The sequence below is a fragment of the Oenanthe melanoleuca genome, chromosome 2 (genome assembly GCF_029582105.1).
Source record: "Oenanthe melanoleuca isolate GR-GAL-2019-014 chromosome 2, OMel1.0, whole genome shotgun sequence".
NCBI lineage: Eukaryota > Metazoa > Chordata > Aves > Passeriformes > Muscicapidae > Oenanthe > Oenanthe melanoleuca.
This window is the reverse complement of record NC_079335.1, coordinates 42787030-42802532: the sequence shown is the minus strand read 5'-3', so window position 1 is coordinate 42802532 and position 15503 is coordinate 42787030. Positions and strand designations below refer to the sequence as shown.

The window sequence follows — 15503 nt, the reverse complement described above, 5'->3', positions numbered from 1 at the left end:
ATCTCACAGTTTGAACCTTGGCATCTTGCTTTCTTTGTGTTCATAAGAAAACCAGTGAGAAAAAAAAAAAAAAAAAAAAAAGAGTAGTAACAACACAGATTTCATTGAGCTTTGTTTGTGTTTATTTCAAGCCTTCAGAACTAACATCCCAGAATGAGAAACCTTACTTTTTATGAATTCAAGCCAAACAAGCCAAAACACATCTTTCAACACAGACTGCTCTTCACTCCCACACAGGGGGAAAAAACCACTCAGTACAACAACATCTTAACACTCACATTCCAAAACAGAGTAACTTTCTGTTGCTGCCATAATTACTCTTCTCATTAATACTGAGCATCATCAGATGTAACTGCAGATTTGCTGTCTCCTCATGACAGATTTAATTCTATGATTGATCAAACAAAACAGTCAAATACCATGGTTACTTACAACAGCCTAGAAAATACCAGCAATTTTTTATATTATTCTGATACTCTGCAACATATTGAATATGTGCCAACTCTTAGTGGCATGGTGAAAAAAGGAAGATAAAAAAAAAAATAAAATCTTACAACCACTCAAATCCTTAAAAAAAACAAAGAGATTCTTATGGAAGAAAGCCCTCTGGTTTTGAAGTCACCTAAGACAACAAAAAAATCAGAAGTGCTAAGAATAATAGCAAGGAATGACAAGTTTAGCTGCACTTCAAATGTTCCCAGGTTAGAAATAATGAGGAGAAAGCAAAGTAACTTTTCATTGCATCAAAGAGTTTAAATAAACTGCCTAGTTTATTGCTCCTATAGGGAGTGAGAGAAAGGAATTATGTTGATCCCACATGTAGCTGATTTTCCATTTTGAATTCTCATGGCCAAAGTCAAGGGTGTAAAAAAGTTAAAATACTTTATTTGCCCTTTGCAATCAAGGCACCAGACCTGGAAATGAAGAATGCAGAGTGGCTTTCAAAAGCAGTCTGATAGGTAAAGAGAACAACAGCACGACCTGACCAAAGGAAAAACACAGCAGTAATGAGACCTCTGAGCAGTTTGCTGCCATACAAATCAGCTCCTTTAAATACTTCATTCAGGGAACTGAGGCTCTCTTTCACTAGTGGCAGAGGCATTCCTCATTCTAGAGAGCTCCTGCTCAGATGTGTCTATAAATACTGTGAAGTCCACTGGAGGACACACTTCCAATGCCTGTTTAGCATCAGGTGCCCAGCTGGAGAAGCTTAATGCTTTGGAGGTGGGAGGTCAGCATTTAGCATGGCACTTAGCACACTGTTACTGACTTCCTATTTATGTCCAGGCACAGGCACAGAGTGGTTGCTTCAGCTGAGCAAGCCAGAGGCAGCTGCACACCTCTGCTGCTGCACAGGGCTCAGGCAGTGTGGTCAGGGAAAGCTGGGTAAAGCTCCCCAGAGCTGGGATGCTGATGAAGAAAATTTTAACCCTACCAGCCTCATGGGTTTTAGAGCTAGAATTTGATTCCAGATTGCCCTGGCAGACAGAGAAACAGTCTATTCATTCAGACTTTTCCTGGGCACAGCATGAGAGCTGGGGAGCTCTCATTGACAGTTATTTATAATTAGATGATATTTTAAAATAGCATCCAAGTAAACATGCTCTATCCTCTCATTATATATCCCAAGTCCTAAAGGGACACTATGGCACTTTGTGTTGCACAGCAGTGATCCCTGCTTGAACTTAGGGCATCTTGGATAAGCTCCCAATTAAAAATAAAGTAGCCTGAATGCTGGAGCTGCTCAAGCATAGTTTTCTTTGGCTTTCAGAGAACTCATCATCACAATTTAATTGTCTCTCATCTTTCCTGCAGCCTGGGTTAAGGATGAAATAAAAACAGCTGGAAGTGAACAAAAGTTCAGCTCTGCTTGCCCAGTGTCCTGGCCCAGCTCCCTTTGCCCTCACAGTCTGAGCAGGCACTAATGGATTGTGCACAGCACCTGACTGCTGGAGCTGCCATTGCCTCTGCATTTCAGCTGCATCCACCCTGCCCCTTCTGCTCAACCTGGGAAAATTCAAGTGCCACTAATAGGCAGGCAATGCCTCTTCAAACGTGGACTGACTGCACACAGGGACAGAAGTATGGATGTTCAACTCTAATTAGGCACCTCTTTGGTCTGCCTGCATCCTGAACAGCAGCCGAGTAATGTGGGAATACTGACAGGAGCAACACAGTTAAACAGCCCCTACATCTCTTCTGATCAAGAACAGTCTTAATCCTGAATGCAGTTTATTTCCATTGTTTCAGAGAAATCTGTACTTAAGCTGTAAAGTATAAAAAAATGGATTTGCTTTTAATAAGTAAGGGACAAGTGAATAACAGCTCTTTGATAATATTTCTATCACCTTAAGATGGCACACACAAAAAAAAAAAACCCAAAAAACAGCCCACCCTCCTGTGGAAAGGAAAGCTTTTACTTTTGATAAGCAGCCTGCAGAGTGAATAAGAAAAGCCCATCATGCCTCACTCTCCCCTTGAGGGCACATTTATCTTTGCCCGCAGGCAATTTGGTCTTAAGATATTTTGTTATGTATTGACAGGAATCCAAATGATATCTGACATTGCAACCCATAGGATATGCAACAGAAAAATCATCTCCTCCAGCTTGCCCTACATTTGGCTGCAGTGCTGCTCCAGCTCTGCTGCTGCTCTGCAGCCACATCCTGGGTCCAGGGCTGCAGCAACACGTGTGTGTTACCAGATTTTGTATTTTGAGCCCTCTCACCTCTCTCAGTCACACATGTGCTGATGCTTTTTATATTTTCCTGCTGTGAGTTTTCTGCTTTACATTCAGACAGGAAAAAAAATTGTTTGACCATAATGAAATTACCTAAGTGCAACTCAAGTAAGAGCTCAGATTTAACTCTATGCATGTCCCCTTTGAAGAGGAAACAGGGCATTTTGTCCTTTGAATACATAGAAGCCTAAACAAAAACTGTTAAGAAAGAAGCAGGAATCATTAGGTGTTTTGGAAGCCAGTCTTTCAGCAAGGATACACACCTAAGATTCTCCTTTTGGCTCATCACAACATATCACAAATGGATGAGGATTACTATTATTCTTACAAATACACAGCATATCCACTCTCATTCTCCAGGTCAAGCCAGCAATCAGTGTGGGCTAAGAAAAGGAAGCATTACATGCAAAGCCTATCAATTCACATTTGAGTGCTGCCAGCAAAACTCCCTTCACTGAACTTAAATAAATAAAACATCATGTCAGCATCAAAGTGTAGGACTCCACAGGGGGAGAGCCCACGTTTTCTGTGCTGATATCAGCCACCCCTCCACAGCAGGGAAGGAACTGCAGCTCCTTCTAACAGCAATGAGCTGCAATTCCAGCTTCTGCTAGAATTCTCTGCTCCCAGTGACCAGAAACACTGAGGTCTCTAGAAATGCCTAAAATTGCCTGCTTGCTTCTCACTTCTGGTAGCACAAACACAGCTATCCCTCATGGAACACACAGCAAAACACCATGCTGCTCCCTGGTCCAAGAAGCACCCTGACTTCCTCCAGGCTAAGGGAAAAAGAAGAGGGCAGAGCAGAAAGAGGAGGGTATGGAGGGATGGAGAAGCAGAGTTTGCACAGGTGATGGAAGAAGACAGCACAACAGATGGAAGGGGTAAAAGGAAGGACTACCCTTTGTGAATACAAGAAAGGATAAGAAGCAGCTCCTTGCAGCTCTCCATTCTGCCACTGCTGGACAGTGCTGGGAGTTTTACCTGACAGCAGCCTTGCAACACCTCCTGGAAGCCCACAGGTACAGGACAGTACCTTGGGGCAGGGAACAAATGATATAGATAGGAGCCAAGGGTTCCTGAAACCCACCAGGCTCTAAAGGGACACACTGAAAGATGCAACAGGAAAGAAGATCTGTGCACAAATGCCCTTTTCCTCCCCCTCTTAAAGAAAAAGTTTCCTTCATTTTCCCACCCCAATCTTCCCTCCTTCATCTCCAAAACAGTGAGATGCCAGGAAGCAACAAGAATAGCTTTCAGTGGGGCAAATAAGCAAAAATGCCAGTTGGGAACACAACAGAAAAGCTGCAGACTGAAAAACGAACACAGGAGAGAGGGTATCCAAGCATTTGTGGGCTACTTGGAAGTAGTTCCTGGAAGTTAGTAACTTGAGTATTTAGACTGCATAGCTCTTAGAAGCCCAGCTGCAAGGCAAACATGCTTCAGTCTGGCTGCCCAGCTCACACACTGCTGAGCAACAGCCCTGGCAGTGCAGCACTGAGGTGGGGGCAGTTCTGAAATGACTCTTGTGCTGCACACAGGGATCTTTCTCCCCTTGTGCCCTTGGGTCAGCCTTGGGCACACAGCCTGTCCCTTCAGGACAGAGTGAAGGCTTATTTAGGGTGGTTAATCTCTGTACTCTGTGCAACTAGCCCATATCCCCTTGCAGAGCAGAATAGTGTCCCCACACAGCCTCTAGTCCAGCACATCACCTTTGGAGGATGCACATCCCCACACTGTATCCCAGCCAGAGGCTGGTGCTTCCCTAAACAGTGGCTGCAGTCCCCCAGCCTGTCCCTGGAATCCATGCCAGGCAGACGTTTTGCAATGGGGGCACCAAGACAGAAAGCAAAGCAGCAGATGGCACATAATGGCCCAAAAGGGGCTTTTACTTCTTTACTCAGCTTTTCTTCCCACTCCCCCAGCTCTGGCTGTAAGGAGAAATGCCACAACTTCCTTGTCGCCACCACAATGTTTTCCCTGCTCTTTTCACAAGCAGAATTGCAGCATGTTGTATTTCATATAACATTTGAGTCACTAGGGTTCAGCCCTGGTATGAAGAAACTCCAGTATCAACTTCATCAGGTTGAGCTCTTGGGCATCTTCCAGCCTCTGAGACTGTGTTTAAATCTTTATTCTTGGTTCTCTTAGAAACCCAGTGACATTCTCACAGAACAAGGAAATCCACACACATCCAAGTTCTCTGTGATTACAAGATTAGAATATCCTGAAAGAAAAACCCCAAAACCAAAAAGGACACTCTTCAAGTAATTTTGCATTTATTGAAGGTTTGCACTTCCAGAAGTTCCAAGTGACCATCCCCACTGCAATAAGATTTGCTGCTTTTCTTGGGAAGATCACCATCCACTCTTCTGCTGAGAGCACATCATCTCTTGCCTGGGTGTGCAGATGCTGCAGTCCCTGGCACAGGGCTCCCCACACCCCCCAAACACCAGCTTGGGCGTGTCACATCTTCACTGTGGCTTGACCCACTCAGTGTGCACCTTGCAGTCTCAGGAGCATCTCCCTCCTAACAGGCAACCTGGAGGATGAGGATTCTGGACTCCACAGCCTCCCCAGCCCAGGAAGACCCTTCTCCCCCCACCAGCATGCAGCACCAAGCCTGGCAGGGCAATACACCACACAGCAGCAGTACAGCAGATACTGAGACACAGCAGCTATTCCTGTTGGTGCAAAGCCTCAGCCAAGCACACAGGTGCCCTGGCAAAGCTGTGATTTATTCTTTTTATGCAGACTTGCACACCACCTCAGAGACTGCAGTGCAGATGCAGCTCTAATCCTCAGCAAAGACACTCTTCAATATGCTTATACACCTCAGTTTTACATTTCTGTGCTGAGCCCTTTAGATGAGCAGGCTTGCAGGTGGAGGCACAGTGAAGTTCGCTCCACAAGTTTTTCATACTGCAAATGGTATGAAAATCACAGACCACAAATGCTACCAGAACTCTTTCCAAAGAGAAGCGCCATTAAAAGCAAAAAATTTCAGACTTGAAATATTGGCTCACTGAGTTTTATGAAGGTTGGTTTTGAGTCATATGCAATCCACATTAAGATGATGAATATTTTCCTATAGGGGAGAGACTTAAGCTGCCCTAATCCAACCAACTTGTTACTCCTAATGCCAAAAGGAAATACAGCAACACCCATGCCCTTTGCTTCTGACAAACCACCACTGGAATGACTGGATCACACTGCAGCTCTTCCCACAGCTTCCATCAAATCCTGTTGCACCAGACCATGCTGTCCAATATCCTCCAGCACTTCATCTTGGCATAGCTGCCTTTGCTGGGGCATTACAGGGAGTGCCAGTTCACGTAATCACCAAAGCCAGGAACACCTAGTTCCAGAACAGCACTTACAGACAAAGCAGAACACAACGAAGCCCTTCTTTCCTATGCTAGACTTATACCATTCCTTGCAACAGCACCATGATTCATCACACCACATTGACTAACTGTTTGAGGCACCTTAATACCTGAGATTTTATGTGTATCTTGTGCTTTGTTTGAAAGCTAGATGTAATTTAAATGAAGAGGAGAATTTAAAGTTATAGCACTCAAATTCCAGGTATTTCACCTTTCAATAACAGAACTACATAATTATCCAGGAAGTGTTTATCCAGTTATGTACACAAAGGCTTCACCTCACAAAGTCAAAACTTTAGAAATTGAAACAAAGAGCTAGTAGTTTCACACCCTGAATAATAGAGAAGATTATGAACATTTATTAAGCACACAAGAAATAAGAGCAATGTAACTATTTTCTATCCTAGCAGCCCTAACACTCTACCAAGGGTTCAAATGTCTAGTTAAGAACACCCAATACACTCTACTAAAATGGGTATTATGCTGAATTGTTTATCTACCTCACTGGAAGCCCAGAGTACTCCTGGGAACAGGTTTGCCAAGGTACAAGCCTCCATCTCCAGAAAGGCACGACAATCTTCACAGACACCATTCAGTAGCTGCAGGTTTTAAATGAATTAAAAGCTTTCTCACTAAAATGTCTCTGGAACACATCTCTGCCAGCAAGGGAAAAGGAAAAAGCCAATCCAACCAAAACAAAAACCCAGGAGCAGTGGTTAGTGGCAACCTGTCAATTGGTTTTTTTCATTCAATTGTCTTGATGGAAATAGCAGAAGGTAGAAGCACAGAGAAGGTAGGAAGAAGAGGAAGCAAGCAGGAGATGCTACTGGAATTATTCTTTTATGGCAGAACACACAGTATAAAAAACTGATGGAGTTTCAAAGCTGTTCAGCACCTAAGGAAGAAGTCAAGCCATGTGGATACAAGGTATCTTGAGGATATTTGCTGCCAAACCAAACACTTGCCTTGTCTGCCCCATACATAGGAACTATCACCTACCACACCCCACTGTCCAAGGCAGCCACACCACAGTGGGCAATCAGATAACGCCACTGCCAGGGTCTGAGCACATCTGAAACCTCTTTCTTGGTCTGCTCAAAAGCATTGCCCTACTCCCACATGATGCCTTTTAAAGATTTATTCAATAGCAGACTACTGAGCCACACTGCACTAGCTTCTCAAAAGAAGGAGGTCATTCAAGACAATTAAAGCACGGATAGCAGCGTTCAGACCTTTAAAGAATAAGTCCCTTTGTAGTTCCACAGTATTGTTCAGCTGCACAGATAACCTGCATTTGTGGGGTGACACAATGCAAAATTTTTATTATGTACACGGCCACGCTGTGCTATTGATATTGAGTATGATGTTCTTTGATAAGATGTGAGGGTGCTTAGTTTCCAGAACTGGAATCAGCTCTACAGTAACATGCTGAACAGAACAATAGTCCCCTGAACATGACTGGGGTAGACAGTTGGCACGAGAATGTTTTGAGATGGAAGAGAAAAAGAGAACCTGGAAAAAACTAAATAAAATCCCTTTGTCCCCAAGAGCAACAGCAGCAGAAACTCACTATTTACCCACTACTGATATGCACAGGAGTTCACCTAGGAGTAAGAAAGAAGAAAATCACCTTTTAAATCTGTTACTCATTTTACAGAGTTTTCCTTTCTTTACAATCACCAATTTTGCCATTTCATTTTACAGCACATTTACAATGCATAAAGAAGAATTTCCTTCACTGTCTCAGTGGCTTGCTGAGAGCCATCATCTCCTTTGCAGAAAGTTCAGCATGTTTTCCCTGCCATGCACAGCAGGGAATCACTTCTCTGTGAGTTGAGGTCAAGTGCCACTATATTTGATCCCAACAGCACCACCACATATTTTTTTTCCCTAGACATTACTTAGGGAAAAGAAAAATTAAAATATCAGAGTACTACATGGCCTTTTAATCCCATAAACTTTAGTCTTTGTACACAAACTGAGAATGTCTATGAACTCTTCCAGTTCATATCCAAAATATGGGTAAAAAATACCTACAAGCAAAGGCTGATCTTTACTTGTGAAAACACAGCAAGACTGTCTGGGAAAAAGGGAGCGCCACTAAGAAAAAGAAGGACAGGCTCTTGGGAGTCTGAAGGGAGCAGTAGGCTTACAGGAAAAAAAAAAAAAAAAAAAAAAAAGCTTGGCCTAAAGCTCAGCTCTGTGCAAAGCAATATTTTCCAGATCTTAACCTTGATAGCATTTCTCTTTTACCCTTCAAAATTATCCTTAGAAAAATAATTCCCAGAAATCGAAAGCCCTGAGATCACCAAGTACAACATTTCCACACTAGCAACAAGACAGAGTGGCAACTCTGCCATCAGCTTTTTGTCCTGGTGGTCTGAGCAGAGCCAAGGCCAGGCTCAGGTGCAGCCCTGCTTCTCACAGGCCAGGGAGGGATGCTCACCTTTTGCCCCATTACAACAACCACACTGAGATAAGATCTCTTTCTGCTGCGGGTTCCCAGAGCAAAGTCTTTTCCCCACTGCACCCACCCACAAGTCTCTCACTGGGGTGGGATTCAGCTGTGACAATGCAAATTGGGACCAGAGGGCAGAAGGGGGGAGGACAGGAAAAACACAGCACAAAGCTCGTTCCTCTCTTGCTCTTCTAGTCTTGCTTCTTTCCATCTGAAAGAGCCCACTCAGTGAATTCCACAGCATGAGATCAAGTCCATGCATTTGCTCTGCTAGGGTGTTGAGCACTCTCTTAGCAGTTTTGTATTTGAGTTACCATCTAGAAATATTTAAGTTGTTATGGAGGTTGGAAAAAAAACCCATACAAAACTAATTTGCTCCCTTCATGAGTGACAGGTTTGAGTTTTTACCAGTCTATTTGTTCAATTAATATAACAATATCCACCAGCAAAACAATAAAACACACAAACACATTGAAACAAACAAAATTTGATTTATGATCTAACAGCATCTAAAAGCATAATCTGAAACACAGTCAGTCTTAAAATTAAAAAAAAACAAAACAACAACAACAACAAAAAAAAACCAAACCTGAAAAGCTGTCCAGGTTTTCAAACTCTGAAAAAACCCCCCAGAAGCTGACACATTTATTTTTTCTAGATAGATAAGGTAGGCATGAATGCCTAGCTACTTCCAACTATATCTTGATGTAACAAAAGACTACTTCCTCCCATACCATCAAGAAAAACCCTCTCTTCTTAGCAGAGGACCAAATTTAGTGCACATAAATATTTCATAACTTCATCCTGTCAAGAAATCAAACTGAATTACTTAAGGGCAATTTTCCAGGAGCTGCACATCCAAGCTCAAAGAATAAAACTGAACTGATCATACCCATTCTTCCACTTCATACTGAAGGGCCAGAAGGTGAAGCAACAGTGCAAAACTGCACATCTTGTGTGAGTGCCATCTAAGAATATTATCCACCAAGTGCTAAACTCCATTAAGAAATGCAGAAACAACACAGTAAGACGGGCATCCTCTGAAGAGAATACAACTCCAGCTTTACAATCCTCTCTGTCTGTCAGAAGAAACAAATTCTGACTTTCACAAAAGCTCATGAAACAGCCAAGAAACAACTTGCTGCTACAGGCAGAGGCCAACCACAGAATCAAAAGGTGACTGAAGACAGACATCTACAGGTGGTTCGACTTCCAACAGCATGAAACATACTCAGCTTCCTCTGACCTGGAGAGGAATTCAGCACCTGAAGAAGACATGAGGCCATTTCTGTGCAAACAAGCCCTGACCCAAAGGTAAGAGCCACACCTTGATAAAACTGGCACAAGAAACTACCTTGCTAACACAGGTACCCTCAAACTTGCTAAGCACTGGATGACACACATTTGGATTGGACTGTGTTTATTTTCTTCAGCAGAGCATCAAGAAATTGTCTGACAGGGCTCTGCTTGTTAACTGTGCAAGACAAGAACTGGGATGCAGGAGCCCGTGCTCCAGTCAATTCCAGCACTGCACCTTCCCAGCTTTCCTCCTTTAGAAGGCTGTGTGCTGATCCACAGCTGCTTTCCTCACTGCAAGACAACCTTCCCTGGAAAAAGGAAAAGCAATCTCTTCGTACCCCCAAGACCATGGCGTCTGCGTTCTTTATAAAATATTGATTTGTCTGCTGTCTGTAGTGCCCAAAGTTAAAAGTACCTGCAGTTGAGAAGGCAAAACCAGACCCACGAGCTGCTGAACCGGGCAGACCTCAATCAGCTCCAACCCAAAGCCCTTCACACAGAGCTCCACCTGCCTGCCTCCTGGCAGGGCTTAGTGCAGGGCTGAACCACTGCTGCAGGACACCTGCACCAGCAGCTGCCTCATGTCTGGCCATCTCAGGGCACGGCCAGAACAGCTCAGCTCTGTTTACATCCACTTGCCTTTGCATACGCTCTTCAATGTGGCACATGGGACAAAAAAGACTTTGCACAAAAGCCACAACATCTTCTCCCCAGCAATTATGGGATATTCCCATCAACAGCTCCAACATATGACCACCCTCCAGAAAAATCCCAACAGCCCCTTGCTTCAAAACCCATAAACTCCTTCCACCCACAAAGCTTCTTCAGGTACCTTCCAATGAAGAAAGACAAGAGGAGCAGGGAGATTGGGAGGTATAACAGACAGAGAGGGAATTAATAAGTCATCAATATATACATCCTGTTAAAGCCTGAATCAGTGCCAGGAGCCTCAAGTACATTAACAGCCTTAAGTGCAGTGACTGGAGGCCATCTTAGCTGTTCCTAGGGACAGGAGGAACTCCATACCAGACCAGCTTTGCCATTCTCACAGAACAACGTGCATTTGACAGTATGATGAACAGGCAGATGCAGTTAAAAAATGAAAAAAACCCTTTTCTTTAACCTATTCCTGAGTGCCAGCTCTGAGGAAGCAGTACAAGTGAAAGATACTGCATAATCCAGGGACAAAGTCAAAAATCCCACTGCATTATGGAAACTGCAGTTAAGCAATAAAACAGTCTTGGTCTTGACCTGTACACTGAGAAGTAAGAGAAGACAATGTCTGTTCTCATTTTTAACTTTTCAAATCAGTACAAAACTTGATAAATCAAGAGCTGCTCTATTAAGTCATAAAAGTACATGGTGACTTCATAAACTAATGAATTAAAAAGCCTAGAATTTTTTTCCAATTTGTGAGTTATCTTCTGCATTCCTTTAGAGAGCTGGACAGTTTTCATGGAGCTACCGTGCAGTGCACATACACATTATTACAAAGCAGCTGTCTGAGCCTTTATAAAAAAATTCCCATATTTCCCTAGTTCTCTTTGCCAACACATTACTTTCCAAGACATGGATCTAGGAAAGGTAAAACGCTGCTGTCATAGCTGTTCTGTCAGACCTTATTCATATTTCCTGGAGTAAACAAAAAGCTGCAGGCTTGGAAACGGCAGGTGAGCACCCAAGTGAACTGTAATAAAAAGTTATCTGGAGACTGCAAAGGCTTCTTACGTTACTCCTTCTTTATACAGGGAATTCTTAGGGAATTGCAACACAAGGGATTTAGCCCGTTTGGCTATTTTGTATCCCTTCTTACTTGGCCTTGTAGCATCGCTGCATCGCAACCCCGAGTCTCCAGTGCTGAAAATGCCCTTCCACGCTTAATCTGGGACTGCGAGGACCTGTCTCAGCGGGGCAGGCTGCTGACAGCCCGCAGCTCCACCGCGCTGCCCTCCGCACCCGGCGGGGGGACACGGGAGCACACTGCCCAGATATTCCGGTGCCACCCCGCGGCTCGGGAGGCTCGCGGCGAGCCCGCAGATGGAGCGCCGGGAGCCCGGGAGGCAGCGGAGCTACCGGGAGCGCTGCGCTCGGGCACCAGCCCGCAGCCCGGCCCCGCTCCCCGCTCCGCTCGGGCACCAGCCCGCAGCCCGGCCCCGCTCCCCGCTCCGCTCGGGCACCAGCCCGCAGCCCGGCCCCGCTCCGCTCGGGCACCCGCCCGCAGCCCGCAGCCCGCCCGGCCCCGCTCCCCGCTCCGCTCGGGCACCAGCCCGCAGCCCGCCCGGCCCCGCTCCCCGCTCCGCTCGGGCACCAGCCCGCAGCCCGGCCCCGCTCCCCGCTCCTCTCCGCTCCGCTCCCCGCCCCACGCACCGCTGTCCAGCCGGGCGATCTGGGGCAGCCGGTAGGTGCTGACGAGCAGGTCCAGGGGCACGGCCACCGCGCTCCACTTCACGTCCTTGAGGCTGCAGCCCAGCGGCGGGCCGGGGTCCATCTTCCCGGCCCGGGAGGGGGAGCAGGCAGACAGGCAGCGCCGGCGGGGTGCTCCCAGCCGCTGCCAGCGGGGCGGGCGCAGGGAGGGCGCAGGGAGGGAAGGAGGGACGCGGCTCGCTGCGCGCCAGGCGCCCGGGACACGCGGGGCTAGGCAGAGAGGGAGGCCCGCGGGGCACCCGCTGCTGCTGCCGCTGCTGCTGCCGCTGCTGCTGCTGCTGCCGCTGCTGCTGCTGCTGCTGCCGCTGCTGCTGCTGCCGCTGCTCCCGCCGCCCCCCGGGACCGGCTGGGGCCGCCCGCCGCCGCCGCCGCCGCGCCTGGCCCAGGAAGCGCCATCCCAGCACTGACTAATCAACAGGGTGCGAGCAACGCCTGCGCAGCTGCCGCTCCTCCCCGCGCCGAAAAGGAAAGTGCCGGGCTGCCCGCCCGCCCGGCGCGGAGAGCCGGAGCCGCCCAGCCCGTCCCTCTCACTCCACCCTCCGACCGCTCGCCCGACGTGCAGCCCGCGCTCGGGCTGTGTGCCTGCCGCTTCATTCCCACCTGTGAGTCATGGAAATGCGTGCGAGTTCATGTATTCGGCTGTGCACTGCTGCTGCACACGCAGCTATTGCATATATTGCGTATTCAGTGGTCTTCGCACCATGGGAATGTTTGTAGACGTTCGTTCTTCAAAGTGGCTTTTGTGATGAAATTTTGTATGATCTTCGTAAGATATTTAATGTTATCTCTTATTTTATGCATTTTGATCTCCAGGCTTCCAGACTGCAGAAACTCTGGGAAATTAAACCAGAAAAACTCCTGGGTGGTTGCACTCTACTGTGCTCAAGTTTATTTCATTCACTTCTGTGTCAAAACTGTTTATTTTATTGCAGTAAACTTGGCTACATTTAAGCTTTTACTGTTGACTAGAGCCATAAAAGTGCCTTGCAGAGATTAGCAAAACGACTGACAACATCCACAGCCAACATCTCTCTCCAGACTCCAGTTTCTCCGCCTATCCCCGAGACTCTGGGGATGGCAGAGCTCTGGGAAGAGCCGTGGTACCAAGGCTCTCCTCCTGCTCACCCTCCCCCAGGGCCTGGGTACACGGTCAGACACTGCATTGTGCCTTTGTCACTGCTGGTGCCACAGCACTGCCCGCACCAGGAGGGCTGAGACAGACACGCCCTTGTTCTGCTCTGCCGCAAACAGAGACTGGGACTTGATCCATGGTCTCCACGATGAAACGAAGCCCGTGGAAACTAATCAACACAGATTGAAGAAAACCTAAGTTATCTTGCTTTAAGTGGATCAAGGCTTGAAGCTCATCCTGCTGTGGGTCCATGCTTTAGCTATACAGTGTGGCACTGATTTTTCCCAGCACTGTGAAAAACCTTCGTTCTTTACAAAGAAGGTTTTTCTGCTGTTAGATCCTACCTAGAAGAACAGTTAGATTTAAAAATTTTTAAAATTTACCTTGAAAAGATACTTTTCAAAGCAGTATCCCTTTTACCAAGATCACCAAATGCTTTTCAACAGCATCAGTGAATTAAGCCATTGAAGTGCAAAGTAATATCACAGACTGGGTCAGGTTGGGAGGGATCACATTGGATCATCTGGTCCCAACTCTCTACTCAAGCAGGGTCATCCCAGAGCATATGGCACAGGATTGCATCCAGACAGTTCTAGAATATCTCCATTGAAGGAGGCTCCACAACTTCTCTGGGAAATGTGTTCCAGTCCATGGTCACTGCACAGTAAAGTTCTTCCTCACATTCAGGTGCAACTTCCTGTGCCTCTGTTTCTGCCTGTTGTATCTTGTCCTATTGCTTGGCATCACTGAGAAGAGCCTGGCCCCATTCTCTTAACACCCTCCCTTCAGGTACTTATAAACACTGATGAAGTCCCCTCGGTTGTCTCTTCTCTCTTCCCAATGCTGAACAGGCCTGGCTCCCTCAGACTGTCTTCCAAATAGAAATGCTCCAGCCCCTTAATCATCTTCACAGCCCTCTGCTGGACCAACTCCAGGAGCTCCATGTCTCTCTTGTATTGGGAACTGGACACAGCATTGCAGATGTGGCCTCACCAGGGCTGAGAAGAGGAGCAAGATCACCTCCCTGGATCAGCTGGCAATGCTGTTCCTAATGCACCTCAGGATACCATTGGCCTTCCTGGCCACCAGGGCACCCTGCTGGCTCATGGACAGCTCCTTGTCCACCAGGACCCTCAGGTCCTTCTCCACAGAGCTGCTTCCCAGCAGGGCAGCCCTCTGAGGTATCAGCCACTCCTCGTAGCTTTTGTCGTCAGTGAACTTGAGCACTGTTGCTAAGAGCACTATTGCTGAAATGTGGAACACATGGGTTTAGCTCATTCAGGCTTGATGAGGTTTCCAGGTGCACTATGTAAAGCAGAGCAGATCAGATCAGACTCAGATTCACCAGGACTTGAAGCACTAGTCTGTCAGGAATTGTTCTTACACACTATCTTGAGTACCATTAATTCCAGGAGAGATACCATCTCACAGCATATGTCTCTCTCAGACATCATGCACTTCTGCTGTCTGGGAAGAAAAGCATCTTCCACACAGAAATAGTTACTGTTGATTTCTCTTGAAACATTTTTTCATTCTTCTGTACTACATGTCCTATGGCCCTTAAATCTGCCTTCCCATAACTGTGTTTGTGTTCTCTCCAATCAGGAAAAGCTCAGCCCACTCTTATCATTTTACTGGAGCAATGTGTATTTAAAAAAAATGTAACTTCTAGATACTATCTAAATATCATTCAGTTGTCTCCAGGCAGAGAGTTCATAATGCTCACTAGTATTTAAATGTCACTTTGTTTTGTGTCCTAACTGTACTCCAGCTCCACCTCCCTGGAATATATTCTAATAGTACATAAATGGCATTCAAATCACCAGTACATAACAGAAATTTCTTGTTTTAACTGCACCTTATGTATAATTAACACTTTAGAGATAATTTCCCTGATGTCTAGCAATGCCTAGTGTGATCTCTTACTGATCTGCTACTGGTGTAAAATGCTAATGAAGCCACCAGACCTGAACAGCAAATCCACCCTAGGGCAGGGCCTCAGTTTCACAATGTCTTAGTTTTTGTCTATGTGCCTTCCAGGTGGTATTTAGGGGCACAGAATCA

General features: G+C 46.2%; 1 protein-coding gene across 2 annotated transcripts in view; it reads right to left on the bottom strand.

Annotated features, from left to right (window-relative positions):
* Positions 1-12709, bottom strand: part of GAREM1 (GRB2 associated regulator of MAPK1 subtype 1) — a 99746-nt gene extending 87037 nt beyond the window's left edge. The window contains exon 1 of one of the 2 annotated variants that reach the window (XM_056483979.1): positions 12251-12709. In XM_056483979.1, coding sequence (XP_056339954.1) covers positions 12251-12371 — 121 coding nt within the window. In that variant the 5' untranslated portion in view covers positions 12372-12709. The remainder of the gene's footprint in view (positions 1-12250) is intronic. The other variant, XM_056483978.1, reaches the window with a different exon arrangement.
* Positions 12710-15503: the final 2794 nt, after the last annotated feature.